Source organism: Leptidea sinapis, chromosome 14 (assembly GCF_905404315.1).
Source record: "Leptidea sinapis chromosome 14, ilLepSina1.1, whole genome shotgun sequence".
Lineage (NCBI taxonomy): Eukaryota > Metazoa > Arthropoda > Insecta > Lepidoptera > Pieridae > Leptidea > Leptidea sinapis.
The window spans coordinates 2918893-2936054 of record NC_066278.1 but is presented as its reverse complement, the minus strand read 5'-3'; the positions used below and the strand labels follow the sequence as shown (position 1 = coordinate 2936054).

Sequence of the window (17162 nt, the reverse complement as noted above, 5' to 3'; positions counted from 1 at the left end):
GCTTCCTCGTCGCGCCGTTTGCGACGCAATAACGGTACTGTTGCTCACTAGCGCCACCATTGATTGAACTGTAACTACGAGTTTGTTTCAAAGTTGCATGGAAATTTCCGTAAATGTACCAAAAATAGCATATGTTTATTGTAATATGCACATTTTTATGTTATGTTTGAACTACAGAATGAATTAAACCAATATGAATAGTATTAATAGGTATACTATTTATTATTAATGTGTTTGTTGCATCATTTTACATTCTACATATTATATTCTAATTGAAATGATTTGTAAATCGATGTAAATGTAGATCTTGATATAAAAGAGTGGCAGTGAGTTTCTTGCTACTTCTTCTCATTAGCTTAACCCTTTACGAAGCAGCGGTAGATTCAATAAGAAAAATTTTTTTTTTTTTTGACAATCATAAGTGTCCTTTCCGTGACCTACGTGAATAAACTGATTTTGATTTGATTTGATTTGAACAATCCACAAATAGAGGTTTTTTAGATATGATAGAGCGACATCTCAATTCAAGTCCCTATGCGAGATATATGCAAAGGCCATGGACTAACTAACTAATTATTTTAGCGGCAAAAAACATTTAGCAATAATAATATTTATATTTGTTTACATACATTCAAACCCACACAATGTAAAACTAACAACAGACACTGTCAGACGTTAAGCATTCATTATGTTAACTTCACAAGTTAAAGCAAAACAGTAAAAATCAGTTCTCCATAAACTTTTCAAAATTTCAAAATACATAGTTTTTTTTTAAATGAAAATAAGGCACGAGACAAGCAGAACGTTCAGCTGATGGTAATTGATACGCCATACCCATCACAACGCAGTGCCGCTTAGGATTCTTGAAAAACCCCAAAACTTCTGAGCTGCACTACAATTGCATTCCTCACCTTGAGACATAAGATGTTAAGTCTCATTTGCCCAGTAATTTCAATAGCTACGGCGCCCTTCAGACCGAAACACAATAATGTTTACACATTACTGCTTCACGGCAGAAATAGGCGCCGTTGTGGTACCCATAGTGTCCACCTAATCACTATATTAACAACTTCAAGATTAAACGATCTTTATTTCCCCCACAGCTCGCATCCATAAAACAAAATTATTTTACAAGATGGTGACAAGCCTTTGAACATAGCTGACAAGGCAAAAGAGATAAAATTTATTTTCAAACTAAAATAACACTTACGTCAAACTGTTTGATATTCCCAGCATTATTAAAATGGCGGGCGATATTTGTGGGCTCGTGGACTACGCAAGGAAACGGGAACAATATCCGTGATTTAGGTCACTGACGAACTTGTTTGTTCTAACAAGAGCGTCACATTACGTAGCCATATTAGCAGAAGTGTAAACCTAAATTGGATTTATATTTTTATCGTTATTGCGGTTCTTTAAGCGTGTTAGAAACGACCAATTAATGACTTGTAACATTTAATTTAATAATAATAATTAAATTGTTTATTTGGTTCAAAAATATTGAAATCTTATAACTAATAACAATATAATGGACATTATAGAACCAAAATGGTTTCTAATCAGCATTATGTTGGGAATTTTACTTCTCAACGCTGGTATTCTCTAGACACCGAGACTTCGAGAGTTAAATATTTTAATATATTATTATTATTATATATTTATAATCCCCCAAGTCTTCTGCTACCATAAACTTTGGCAATGAAAATAAAATTATAAATATCGATACACAAAAAAATAAAAATAAATTTTTTATCCGTTAGTAACTAATACACTTTTCAATTTAAGGAACATAATAATAACATAACATCAAATCATAATATTAAAACATCGGTAAGTCATTTTTATTTAAATATTAAAGATAAAGTCATTTAATACGATTCCGCGATTAACATAATTACCGAAAAGATGGCTTCGTCGTGCTTTCGTGCTATTTCAAACATTATTATTAAGGATTCAAAAGAGTAAAGTCAAAGTCAAATAAACTTTATTCATTTTTTTTTTTTGACGATTTTGAGTCCTCAGTACAAATATTGGTTTTAAATTACAGAATCTTACCATAATTTCCACGTATATAGTCTACTCATCACGATATCTCTGGAACCATAAGGCTTAGAGACTTGAAATTTGTGAGAGAGTGGAGGTCAGCTAAGAAGGGAATTTACGAAATTCCGCAAGAGTTTTTTTTATTATACTTAAACAGAACAACGTCTGTCGGGGCAGCTAGTAATATATAAAGGACATACAAGAAACTCAACGGCCACTCTTTTCAATCAAATAGAGTATTTTACAATTGCTATAATACTCGTACGCATAACAAATTACTTTGATTGCACCTTAGTGCTGCATCCAATATATGAATCGTGTTTAAATAATACAAATTGTTTCATAAAAAGTAATAAAGAATAAACTGTGTAAATATATATTATCGTATATTGGATGCATCAACCTTAAGAGCTTGAATTCATTGTTTGTGTAAGGATGCTTCGTGAACATGATGGCCGTGATTACTGTCATAATTAGTAATTGCATCCTACAGTAAGACTGCCTAAAGGAAATAAAATTATTTTCACTCAATATTAAAATCCACAATTTTTTGAATTGTATGTTACTCTAACTACTTACCGGGCGATAGGAATCATATATGGTTTATCCATATCACAGAATACCTTTATTTATTTATGGTGTATGTGGATGATGCAGCTACTGTAACTTTTGTATTAATTTACATTTACTTTTTTGACTTACTCGTGTAAGGCATTGACTATTTGACGTTTGAGTGTGTCTATTGCATCATTTTACATTTTACATGTTATATTGTAATTTGAAATTTCTAAATCGATGTACTTAAATGTAAATCTTGATATAAAAGAGTGGCAATGAGTTTCTTGCTACTTCTTCTCATTAGCTCAACCCTTTACGAAGTAGCAGTAGATTCAATAAGAAAAAAAATTATTTTTTGACATTCATAAGTGTCATTTCCGTGACCTACGTGAATAAACTGATTTTGATTTATCAGAAGATGATATGAAGTTCTATCATGGCCGTTCAATAAGCCGTCTAGTGTAAATTGCACATTCGGTCTAAATTCGTTATATTCCTCGTAGTAAAAATATTCGATTTATTGCATGTCTTACATGGGGAGGATAAGCTTTTATCAAGTAAAACCCATACTCAACTCATGTACCTACATTTAAAATCCATTTTGTAAGGAATGCTAAAGTGCTGATACGGATGTTGGCAGTGTGACAGATGTACCAGGCCACTCAAAAAGTTTAGCAAAAAAAAAAAGGTTTTTTACATAGAAGCCCTGGTTAATTGTAGTTATTTAAAATATGTGGTTATTTACGAGTAAAACAAAAACCGTTCGAATTTCAAAAAATATACCTTCATATTTTTTGAGAGCTAAATTGAATAATTGTGCATATTGAACATTTTCGTACGATGATTTTATGATTTCAAATCTGGTCATAAACCAGAAGAATCATTTGATCGACTTCAAAGGGAAACTAATACTTAAACTTTAAAACCTAAATTTAAAAAAATATTTCACTTATTTTGTTATCTGTTATTATAATGCTTAAGTACAGATAACGTTCTACGCCACATAATATTGTCAAACCACACAGCGATATCAATGAGTGCTGGGTGTTCGGGAAGTACAGCTAGCATAAAACCACTCAATATTATCGTAGCCAAAAAATCTTTTGTTGAACTTTTTTTGTTTTTCCTGAGTAAAGTCTTTCTTGCGTTGACAAAGTGACATAAAACCACTGTTATGCATTAGAATACGCTATCGGCCGTTTTCAATAACCTATCTATCCTTAGTTTAACTTACCAGATGTACACACAAATCAAACAAATCTATCCTTTTACGCTTACTCACATTTCAATTACCTATCGACATAAAGTATTGGACTATAACTAAATTGGACATAACTATGGATAGATAATATCTTGTCACTAAACGTTGACAGCGATGTATCCGTAACTAACTATCCGTGAGGGATACGTTATTGAAAACGGCTGTATATCATGTAGGCGTACTCTAGAATCTATAACACTAATAGAATATGCTAAAATACTCTTTATTACACAATGTTTACTATACTAGTGCGTCATGAAATATTATGCAAACCCACTATCATAACCAAAACAGTCGACAATTTACTAATATGTTGGTAACCTCAATTACCCAAGCCACATTCGGACGTTTATGAATGCAGCCCCTAATGTCATAATGTCAATGTCTTGTTACAAATTGTTTTGAAAAGTGTGGCATGCTTCTTAAAAATCTTTTTTGGAAGTCCGTGCTCTTTATTTCCCTACTTTGAAATCAGATTTACCCTATTTTTTTTAATAAAAGCTGGCAACCCTAGTTACAGCCTCCGTTGTGAAAACTCAATATGATATTAAATCGATAGATAAGCACAGGTGATTAGCGGCCATTTTCAATAAGCTATCTATCCTTAGTTTAACTTACTTGGACTATAACTAATAATATAACTATATTGGACGTAACTATGGATAGATAAGGTCTTGTCATTCAACGGTGATAGCAATATATCCGTACCTAGAGAGATACATTATTGAAAACGGCCGTAGGCCGTACTACAACTAACAGTCTAAATAGTGTCTGCCAATGTTAATGTTAGCTGCCAGATACAACAATGTACACAGTATAGCCAAATGGTTTTAAGAAAAGGTTAAAAAGCAGTTAAAATAATTGTCACCCTTTTAAAAAATCGTATTAAAAGTGCAATTTGTTAATTGTAGTCGGATCGTTTAGTAAAGCAAAACTTTATAATATTATTGAAACGACCGTTTTATATGGCATTTATGTTTTATTTTTTGAATTATGCAAGGTATTACAAGTAAAGATAAAAAATCTCTGTAACATTAACATTTAATATAACCATTTATAATATAATATGTTTGAAACAATTAGCAATATTATTGTTTAACTTAAGAATTATTTCAGCTCGGAGACTATTAAAATGACTAAATAAATTAATATTTTTCTGTAAACACGAAAATAAATCTAGAAGTATTTTCTTAATCTTTATCATAATATTATGCATATAATAATTATGTACTTAGTAATATTAAGAAATGCTCTATGAACTTTTATTTTCTATGTAAGGTTAGAGTTAATTAATTTTGTTTGCATATTTAAATGTATTTTTAATCAGATCTATATATATATATATATAAGAGATTTCCATGTATATAGTCACTCATCACGATATCTCTGGAACCATTAGAGCTAAAGACTTGAAATTTGGTAGGAATATTCTTTTCACCGAGTAGAGGTCAGCTATGATTTCACGAAATTCCGCCCGCACGAGTTTTTTTTTTTAAATAAACAGAACAACGTCTGTCGGTTCAGCCAGTAGAATCTCGAGATAAGTTAATATAAACGATGCACTTCGATTATCTTATTGTTTTTCTTATTTATATCGTTCGACTCACCTTTTCTTTAACAAGTATTAACTGGATGTTGTAAACTAGAATCATTTTTAATTGTTGTTTTGTTAACTGTAGAAGCAGCTAGGAGTCGTTTCATAAAAGCTATAAGAATGATCAGGTGTCTACTCTCGAGTTCTGGCATACTGCATTATATTCGAATCAACCTTTTGACACAATCTCTCTTGTTCTTCTTTGCCTGCCTCTTGGTTAAAGCTAATGTAGTGATAGTAGAGGAAAGCAAATTAGATATCGCAAGTGATACTTTCTATATACATAAATATTTCAATCTAAATGTATATTATACTTACATCACTAAAAGACGAGTAAAATACAAAAAATAGAAGTCAGGGAAGCGAGTAAGGAGTGTCACGAGTGGAACCAATAATCTCTGGCTGGACGTATGTAAGAATTTGTGTACATTTGAGACGACGTGAAGCCAAAACGTTCATTGAACAGCACAATTTTTAAATACTGCATTTATTTGCATCGATTAAACAAGTATTAACATAATAAATAACAGTGAGAGTAGGCAGACCGAGTGACAAACGTAAAATCATGAAATCGAATAAATCAAATCAAAATCACATGTAGGTCACGGAAATGACACTTATGAAAGTCAAAAAAAATTTTTTTTTATTGAATCTACTGCCACTTCGTAAAGGGTTGAGCTAATGAAAAGTAGTAGAAACATGGACGACAATTAATTCCATTTTTCTATACATTTAGTATAGAAAAATATTCATTGAAGAGCAATAAAAGATAAAGTGAGCGAGGAGTTGCGCCGGTGAGGATGACCAGTTCAATTAGCTTGCCTTAAGCCAGCGGATACCAGATAAACATTAGATCGCTCTATTGATAGATGACGCCATATTGATACTGTCAAGACGGAAAACCGTAGACTGTGTCAAACTGTAGACTGTGCTTTGTGGAATGCGGCAACAGTGCTCTGTTGATATCGATGCGATAATTGATTGCTTTTCACTTCAATTTTTTTAATTTGTTTCAATAACAACAAATTTTAATTTATTTGTATTTATTTGTTTTTGAAGTCTTTTTAAATTTGTATAGATAAAAAGTGCACTAGTGTAAAGAAATATAACTTTTTTAGTTGAGGAAAATTTGTCTAATGTTAAGTGTGATTTGTTGTTTGAAAATGTACCGTATCTATTTCAGTGGCAGTATAGGCATTTATTTTCTCAAAATTAATTCCTTTACAATTCTTTTTGATATCATTTCTAATATACTAGACACTACTACCGCCTCAGAAACAAATGACGCTCTGAGAAGAAGCGACGCAAGAAACTCTTCCGGAATTTTTTAGCGCTCTTTTTTTATCAAATATAGAATATTGTACTGGCATTGCTATTGCTAGAAAATAATATAATGTAGTCCGAGGGTATCCGATGACTTAGATATTCAGCTGTGGAGTAGTAGGATTTACGATGGAGACATTTTTTAATACAACATTTATATATATTTATAGATAATGCCTGAACAGTGGCTGGGACTTTGTTATAAAAGTATATACATTAATTTTAATTAATGGGATAATTAATTACATTCGTGTTTATATTTTTAAAATTATCATTTAAACAACATGTTTTAACTTGCATTACTTGTAAATTTCTTTTATGTGATCATAGTGGAAAATAGCGCCTTAACGTCAAGCAAATTTAACTGTACATAATTAAGGTGGAATTGTTAAATTGAACGTTTAACAGTTATTTGTTACCAGCTCTTTTGATATATAAATATGATAATTGATTACTATTTGAATTATTGAAATGGTTAGAATTTTGTAACATTATTTGACTATACAGAAGTTGTATGAAAATATAATAGTATTAATGAATTTAAGACCGCATACAATTTAATAAAAAAGAATGTTACGCACGTAACAAGTTATTTTTCTTTCGCGTAACAAAACAAAAATCCTTAAAAAATATTCCTCGTGCTACTTTTCGTTTGTAGAAAAAATTGTTTTAAAGAAGGAATTAATTACAACCAATGAAAATATTATTATACCGCGTAATTTAGTTAAATTACGTGTATATTTTTATTAATTTATTTATTTTAAAACTTGTTTATATTTATATATTTTTTCGCTAGGCTGAAGAAGAGTGATAATTCGCCTGTATACTCCGATGTGTTTGACTTTTAATTTGAATAAAATCAAGCACTTGCTTAGATGAATGAAGAATAATCCGCCGGCAAAACAATCATCGCAGTTTTTGCAATTAGCTAATTAACAGTTTTTGTACATAAACATTGCAAGGGTGACAATTGTTAAACTAAAATTATGAGATGTTTCTCCTTGCTTGCAACTATTCTAGATAGTTTTCAGAATTTATATATCAACACAATATTGTTTAAGCTTCATTTTAATTTTAAGCTGTAATATATTTTGTTTTTATAAGTTTACTTTTGTTAATTACACATTTTTTAGCTGCAAATAAAATATTTTATTATTATAATATATCATATATGTCATTAAAAAAAACATTGCTTTTTTCCGGCAGTTAATTATCTTCGACGATTCGATTGACTATCTTTTAAGAATGTTTTATCCTCATTTTAACTGTTTTTTTTGTATTTCAATGGTTTTTGAGATAACTTCAATAATCTAATGACATCTAATTAATAATTTTCTCGAGACTGCTGTAAAAAGTTGACCAAAAAAGCACTTATTTATCAGTCTATACGACCACTTAGGGGACAATCTGACCATTATTTGCTCGATATTTTGTGTGTGTTATTTTTTTGTGTTCCTTATCATTTTCAAAAAAAAATAGTCTCAATTTTTTTTTAATCTGTTGTGATAATTTGAAGACAATACTAAAAAAATGGCGGTATTTTCTCTTGTTATTGTTTGTAGGTATTACATACAAATATACATATATATGTATGTATAGTACATAAGTACGTATACATAGTGACTCTTCTTGCTCCCTACGTATGTGTCGATATTTCTAGATCTTTTTATTCACCGTATGACTCTTAAGGTTCTTTGACTATGTACCAATTAAGCATTTTTTCGTGAATTAAGCTAGGTAGTAACGTGGTATGTGTATTGTTACAGGATATTACCAACCAGCAGGTCCTCTGATCAAAGAGAGCAGCGCAGAGGCTGAACGAGCGCTGGCGAGGTACCATCCACCACCACATTACCACGCGCCACATCCACCGGTAAGGATATATAGCAATTCAAATTCAAATTCAAATATTTTTATTCAAAATAGCATTTAAAATCACTTATTGAACGTCAAAATCAAGAGAGACTGCCTCAGACCTGAGAAGAATGGGCGCAAGAAACTCAGCGGGTTTTTTTTTTTTAATATAAAATATGGATTACAATGTAATATCGTACAATAAACATTTATAATTAAAGAATCTGAGGGTGTTCGCTTTATTCCCAGTCCGTTGTGTCATTAAGAAAATCGTTTATGCTATAATAACCTTTCCCACACAAACGTTTTTTAACATTTCTTTTGAATCAACATGAATTTTATTCAAAATAATATTCACTTTAAAATTCGTATTTTGTTTATTAGTGCAGATTGTATATTGCTGAGGCATGCACGGATTTCTTACATTTATAAATTAATTCGTTTGTATTTATATACGACTTGACGATAAAGTTTTCTTATGGGGATAAGTGATGCGAGACGCTTATGGCCCTTATCTGATGGTTAAGGGGCTTCACCTGCCGATTAGTGATAGTATCACCTGAGTGAAACGAATAATAAAAAAGCATGAGAGATAATATAACATCGCAACTGCGTTATTGTGGTGTTTCGCTGACAGTTGACACATCCAGCACCCTCTACAGAATTACACCGACACCAGTGACCAGGAGGAGCTCTCATTACACACAATATTTTAAAAATCATACAAAAGTTGCGCTGTAGAAAAACTGCTAAAACATCGTTAACATACGTCAGTGTAACGCAAGCATTACATGTTATCATATATTATAAAATTCTGGTATCCCGGTGTTTGTTACCAAACTCCTCCGAAACGGCTAAAAAAATGTTTCAAAATCAAATCTGTCTGGCTTTATGAGTGGGTAATATAAGTTTGAACTTCTTCTGAGCCGTAATGAGTGTATTGTTTTAGGTTCTACAGCAGTATGGGCCGTATTACCCCGCGGACCTGTGCTACGGGCGCTATTTCAGGCCGCAGGGACCTTACCACATGGCGCCCCCACAGCCCGAATCACCGGTAAGAAGAAATACATGCAGCTATGCATAGGGAATAATTTTTCATTGAAAGGAAAATAGTCCTATCATAAATCGTTGTGTATTTAATTGAAACAAAATAGGGAAATAATCTCTATATTGTAGTGGTTCAAGTAGTGTTCCAACGAGACAAATCCTATTTACTGAGAAATTGTACATTATTTTTTTAATGTTGTCTGCTGTTTCTTTTGTAAAATCATCATTTAACAACGTCGTTTTTATTTGAAAAATACCTCATGCGAACAGAAATACTGGCAAGTAAGACGAGGAGAGTTAAGCAGGTAATGGAAGGAAAGTTTCGATTCAAATCTAAATTATTTTTTAAATACCGTAGGTGTATCGATTTCGGGTACTGGGGATAAACCTAGGACTTCGTAAAAGATGAGCTCGTTGCACCGTCGTGGCTATAATCACACACAGCTACAGCCATATGGAACAATATACAATGTTCCCGGCAGTTACAGACCGACAACGTTGCTCGAATAGCAAACAATTATACTCTCTCTTCTATTTCTCGATTATGTCGAGCTCTTTAGGTAATCGTTAAGCTCGCTTCACATTTGTGACGCGAACGCTCGCCAATGCCGCGAATTGGGACTATGAATAGTTGTTCAAATTCAAATATTTTTATTCAAAATAGGATTTAAAATCACTTATTGAACGTCAAAAACTACCACCCATTCAAAAGAGACTGCCTCAGACTTGAGAAAAATGGGCGCAAGAAACTCAGCGGGCTTTTTTTTTAATATAAAATATGGATTACAATGTGATATCGTACAATAAACATTTATAATTAAAGAGCCTGAGGGTGTTCGCTTTATTCCCAGTCCGTGGTGTCATTAAGAAAATCGTTTATGCTATAGTAACCTATCCCACACAAACGTTTTTTCTTTTAAATTTCGTAACATATTTGTTTTGTACATTTTCTGGGATCATATTGTAGAAGCATATACATCGCCAAACAAAAGACTTACTAACTCGACCCAACTGAGTAGTAGGAATAACAAGTTTATGTTTGTTCCTCGTGTTAATATTATGAATGTCAGTTTCTAGAAAATTCCTCAATGTGCTTATGAACATACAGAACATTATCAAAAATGTATTGAGAAGCAGCAGTCAAAATGTTTATTTCTTTAAATCTTTCTCTCAATGATTATTTAGGACCTAGGTTATAAATCGCGCGAATAGCCCCCTTCTGCAGCACAAAGATGGTATTAATATCGGCCGCACTGCCCCATAACAATATTTAGTTCGGCTTCACGTTCGAACTATACTGCGTTCCACGGTGACTGTCGGTTTCTGTCTCGGACAATGGGCGCGACTTTCGTACTAGGCTTTGTGTCGAACGACGCTTTGAGAAGTTGCGAATGTGGAGTGGATTCACGGGCGAGTATAGAGCCGACACTAGGAGGTTACTAGTTACAATTCTTAACCAAAATTACGCGTACGATAGGATCTGTAAATCATCATCGCCTCTGTAAATCCTAGTGTATCTGTTTGACTTAATAATGTGCGATATTTAGGTTTAGAAAGATACTCGAAATATGACTGAATATAATGAAAGGCTCTGCAATAAATGTATGTATTACAACAAATTTCAGATGGTCGGTGTTGGCAGTGAGCCGTACCCCGCGCCGCAGTACTACGGTGCTCCGCCCTGCTACCAACACTCACCCCAGAGGATACCATATGTCGGTACGTCATTTTACTTACTGTACTACATTAAGCCTTCCGTATCCGAAGGGTCTCCTGCTCGAACTGTAAAGCCAGCTCTAAATTCACGCGAGAATCTCGCGAAAAAGCGAGAAAAACACGAGAAACGCGAATGTGGAACCGATTCGTATAATCTTCGTAGGTTCTCCGATTTTTGTCGGATTTTTGACTCACATGTTTCACAGTATCGGTAGCGAGAGACTCGTCGATTATAACAGTTTTGCGCGGTATTATCTGAACATCAATATGAGCCGGATTTGGGCGACCGAACTTGAATTGAATTGAATTGACATTCCTAGAATATTTTCAAGCAGAACCGATTTTGTGGAATATATGTTTAATACATTATAAAAAATTAACTAAAAATCCACGATGCGTAGAAACGTATTAGCATCTTTATGGAATAACCCATTGATGAATTAAAAAAAATATAAGCTTGTCGCAGCAGTTACTTCTACGTCCATCGTCATCGAGTGTGAGAACTGTATTGAGTACCTTGCAAATGTATACACAAAGAAACTCTCGCCAAGAATCTCGCTCAGATTCTTACTGAGATTATAGTCGTGAATGTGGATCGGGTTTAATACAAGGCTCCAGTTTTGTAAGCGGGATGTAATAAGTAAGGCACATAACAAGCACATTAGATATTTTGATGGCAGTATAACAGGCGCAGTACATATTAAGTGATCGGGATCGTATCGCGTTGCACTACGCCTTAGATCATTATGTTATGCGTTGGTAATCAAATGCAGATAATTCCGTTTAAAAAGAAGTGGCATACAATAATACCCAATTTTTTTTTTATCTTTTCAGGTACAATTAAAGAAATATATAGTATTTGAACTGGAAATTAAATCTCTTTCAGAGTATCGAGGATGCCCGTGCCCATTAAACGCGTGTCCAAAAAACGTCCTTATTGGGCCCGCTACTGGTAAGGCCCCGTCCGGTGGCGGCCCAGGAGACGTTTCCTCGACCATGTTGCCGCCCGGGGGGCCCTTCCGACCGAAGGCGAGGGCGTGCGCGCTCGACAACGTGCCCGACACGCACGGCAGCGGCAAGGTATGATCTAACAATAGATTTCTGCAAAGGTCATGCGATAAGTATAACCACTGACCCGTATAAATACCACTGGACAGGCTGCTCCATTTGTTTGACAGCAAATTTTTTGTGCCTATTTGAAGCGCCACTCGCGAGCGTCCAGATAACTAATTTTGACATATAATACAAATGGCTGCGAAAGATAGTACAATACTCTGAAGTATTTTTGCATTTTGAATAAATTTCATTCGTTTTCCGTGTTATTCATACTTCAAGAATCAACGTAATAAAATAGTAATTTTTTTTTGTAAATTGTGTCCCACCATCTTTCGATGTATGCTGAGGTTGTCACTAGTTTTAGTACCGCAGACTCTCGCTACATGGCGAACAGCGCCAAAATGGCGAATATCAAACAGGCACAAAAGCACTTTGTCAGCTGCCAGTCCAGTGGTATATAGTAGAGGTCAGTGGGTATAACAATCAATACCAACATATTGATATATTCTTTCATAAGTACGGGAGGTTTGAATCTGAAATCATAAAATGTGTCTAACTCGTTCCCTGATTGCAGCTGCAACCCTTACCTTTATCTATAAGTTTACTGTTGTATCCGAGCCGAGATGTACTCGATCGAGTAATTAATGTAGCAATTATGAATCTACAAGTTTCTAAAAACTTTGCTGGCTTATTGTATTTATCTAAATTAAGGCTAAAACTGTGTAAAATGTATGTATGCTGTTTGTTTTCCAAAAAAAAAGACAGTAACTGTACTTTTTTCCCCACGGATCGATTATATCCTTTGTAGCAAACCTCAGCATTTATTCCAATCTTATGCCCTCAATGAAGTTAATTGTTTTGGTTTTTAATGTATTTCAATGCGAAATCAGATCAAGCGACCGCTTTCAGATTTCAACGTAGATCTTATACAAGTCTACAGTAGCCAGTACCAATGTTTTACGATATGACATGATGTGATTATTATCTTACCAATGAACATTGATTACACCACGACCGCTCACCTCACTTTGTTGAGCGAATTGTTTGCATTGCGTATATAATCTTATATTACTCCTAATATAAGATTATACTATATAAATTATAATAATATTAGTACCTTTATTAAATTATAAAGTCGATGGGAGTTCATGTATTTCTAAATGCCGACTTTTTTTAAGTGAAACCGCTTTGGATGTCACAAGACATTTAACCTTTTCTGCAACAGAATCTACATTTGATTAAATAAAAAAAGTAATCAAATATTTTTTTCAAGTACAAGTAAATAATAAAAAAGTTAATTTTTAATTATAATGCATGCCTGTTCCTTCCTTCCGCAAGGACAAAAAATAAGATAAAATAAGAAAAACAGACCGAAACGATCTCTTTTTATATTTAATTATTTTTTATACATTTTTAAGAGAATTAGTGTACTAAATTAACAATTTTTAGTGGCATTAAGAATTATGCATGATAACTGCTAATACATTTTAAAAGCTTTAAGTTACATAAAATGTATAAGAATTTAATTAAAATTTTATTTAATAATCATAATTATTAATTTACCAAAAAAAAGTAATTTCTTATATAATTTGGTTCTGCGTTATATTTTATTGTATATTTGTTCTAAGTCTTTCGCTTCTTCTCTCTCTCATCTTATAGTGCGAGTGCGCGACATAAAAGTAGTAGTGCCTACGCTTTAAAATGTCCAGTCGCTCTTACACTTTGACGTCATGGACAGGAGCGGGACAGATGTACCACCTCCTGTATGTCCCACTCCCACTCAACACTGTTTGTGGTGTGACAAGTAGTTATAATTTTAAAATCAATTTGATGGCAGTGAGGGATAATGCGTGTCCTGCTTCATCTTGATGGCATGTAACAGGACCTTACACTCGGTTTACTTCAGTGACTTTGCTAAGCTGCTTTTTATTTCATTTTTGTTAGAGTGTTAGCTCGTTTAGAATTATTTCAATTCACTACTAAGATATTTCTCACTAACGACATTTGCTAATTTTAAATTAACACTTCTAGGATCCGCCGTTAGAGACAGAGCCTCCGGAACCACCGACAGCGTCTGATGCACCACACCCTTGTACACTGCCGGATATGGGAGGAGCATCGCCGAAACGTGAGCTATACGATGTACGGGACAACTTGCGATTGGTTGGTGACCTACCAGGCTCGGCTGAAGCCCTAGGACCACCATCCCCAGCGAGAGGCTCCGCGGGTATATGTGCCCCACAACCACCACCCATTGCACCAAGACGGGCACGACTAGGGAAAGCAATGGCGAGAAAATCCCTTGTTGGTGATGACACGGCGCTTTTACTATCAACACCTCAACGACCCTGCTCCCAACAAAATGATGGTGATGATGATGTTCTGGCCATATCACCACCTCTTTGCGCACCAATCGATTTGTCGTCATCTGATGAAAGGACAACGCCACTTGTAGATGTAAAAAAAGAAAATGAAGGTCCCACCTTTGCTTTATCAAGAAAAGCAGATGCACAGGCGCTTAAGGAACATAATACCTCAAACTTGTCGGATACAGTTGCTCCCGCAGAAATTACAAAGCCAGTAAAAAGAAGATATTCGAGGCCAAAGCTTGAAATTGAAATGAAAGATGTTCAACTTGATGATGTTTGTAAAACAAATGGCATAGGTGAACATGTGAAATTGCAAAAGCGTCGAAAAGTTTCGGGTGATCAAACAGATTCCCCAAAACCAGAAACTATTGTAAAAGAGCCTAAAAGAAGAACAAGCCAAAACAAAAAATCATTGGAAAAGAAAAGCAATAAAAGGAAATCTGATACAGTTGTTACTGAACCTAAGGCTAAGAAAATGCCCCTGGAGAGTACAATCAATAATGATCAACGAGTTCAAATTCTTCCCATTATACAAGATAATATATTAGTACCAGAGGATCCTTACTGTCTTAAGCCAAAGAATAAAAGTGCAGTTGTGTTAGACAATCTAATTAAAAAGAATAGTGTGGAGAGAACAGAAATCAAAGGCTTGGCTAATTCAGATACTATACTAAGCCCAGCGGATCTCTTTCTACCATCAAATGAAAATACCCTGCTACACACTCCAAAGAGAACGTTAAATATTAATAACAATGTAGTGGAAAGCAGTACAAATACAAATGGAGTTAAACCTAAAACAATTGCAGCTGTAAGTCAACTGATAGAGAAGAAATTGGCCAGTAAAAATGCGTGCAAATTAGAAAGAGTTGATTCCCGAGTTACCCATACTTTAAAATCAGTATTAAATGGTGGTTCGAATAAAGAGTCGCTGAAAAATTTCAAAGATGAAGACATTAAAAGTGTAGTCCCTTCTAACATTGAAAAGTGTGTTGAAATCAGTGCTGTGAATAGCATCATCAAAATAAAAGACAAGTGTGATATACCCAAGGTAAAAAGCGAAAATTTGGTAACAGATATCGTTAAATATGATACATTTACGCTAAAACCTCTAAAAACGCAGAAGTCATCAGCTGTGACAAAATCAGAAACAGGCAAAGAACAGTGCATTACAAATAATACATGTGAATCTCAATTATTAAAAAAGGAAAGCAATGAATTTTCTTTGGAGAAATCTATGAAAGAAATTGATTTTCTATCGAGCAATATGATAAGTTCAGTTGCAGACGTTGCATCGAGTGACGAGATAAAAAGGAAAACTGTTGAAAAGGTTGTTAAACTTTTATCAAAAAGACAAGCTAAGAACGATGAGGCTGTGGCAGATATTGAAACTTTAGATTCTAATATAGAAGGCTACAAATCAAGTGTAGACAAATCGAAACGATGTAAAATAACGGTTGAGAAGCAAAATGGAGGAGAATTTAAAGCAAAAAGTGTGGAAAAAGTGGCAAAATTACTTGTATCCAAGAAGACAGTACTAAAAACCGATGATGCATCTTTAGTGATCGAGGATGCGTGTTCGTCGTTGGATGCTACCGTGAAGCGGAGAACAAAGCGGCGCCGTAGCGGGGCGAGGCGGCCGCGGAGGATGGTGGCCCCGCTCGCTCCACCAGACATCAGTCCGCGACCGCCGCCTCGCTGGAGCAACGGTTGGCAGTGGGACGGAGATTGCTACCTCTCTAAAGTCTACCTCAACGTAAGTATACATAGACATGGACGGTCCCACACTATAGTTAATCAACAAATATCTATGCTGGGAAAAAAGATTCTTCACATTTTATTATTTCATATACTCAAGACTTTTTACAATTTTTTTTAATCACAGTATGTCTCATTTTGTTCGATGAATCTTTGCACCTTGCAGGGACTGTATATGATCCTATTACTGTAGAAATGTTGCGCTGCAACTTTTTCATTTCTTGTAATAGAATTTAAAAATATATCTTGTCATTAGATTCACTAATATTGACAGAAATAAAAACAAATGAAAAATAGCTGGTAACAATACTAGTTTTGTTACTTTTTTTTAAATGTCACCTTATTGATGTCTGCAAAACCAGCCAGATGCAGATATTTCGGCAAAAGAGATTTTATTACAAGTTTATACATATAGAAAGACTTTTCCCCACGACTCATTATAACAGATAAAGTTAGTAATTTACTCATCCGGGCTTATTTACTGATTCATTAACGCACAACCTAAACCGCCAGAGCATCCTTACAAGTTTGTCAATTTGGAAATCTCATCCGTATCATTTTCAAAGGTAAGAAGCACAAATGAATT

At 34.1% G+C, this 17162-nt stretch overlaps 1 protein-coding gene across 1 annotated transcript in view; it reads left to right on the top strand.

The window, feature by feature from the left end:
- Positions 1-17162, top strand: part of LOC126968060 (uncharacterized) — a 117669-nt gene that overhangs the window by 90520 nt on the left and 9987 nt on the right. Inside the window, exons 3-7 of the mRNA XM_050812863.1 lie at positions 8546-8652; positions 9583-9687; positions 11306-11399; positions 12283-12476; positions 14484-16574. Of these exons, the coding sequence (XP_050668820.1) occupies positions 8546-8652; positions 9583-9687; positions 11306-11399; positions 12283-12476; positions 14484-16574 (2591 nt within the window). The remainder of the gene's footprint in view (positions 1-8545; positions 8653-9582; positions 9688-11305; positions 11400-12282; positions 12477-14483; positions 16575-17162) is intronic.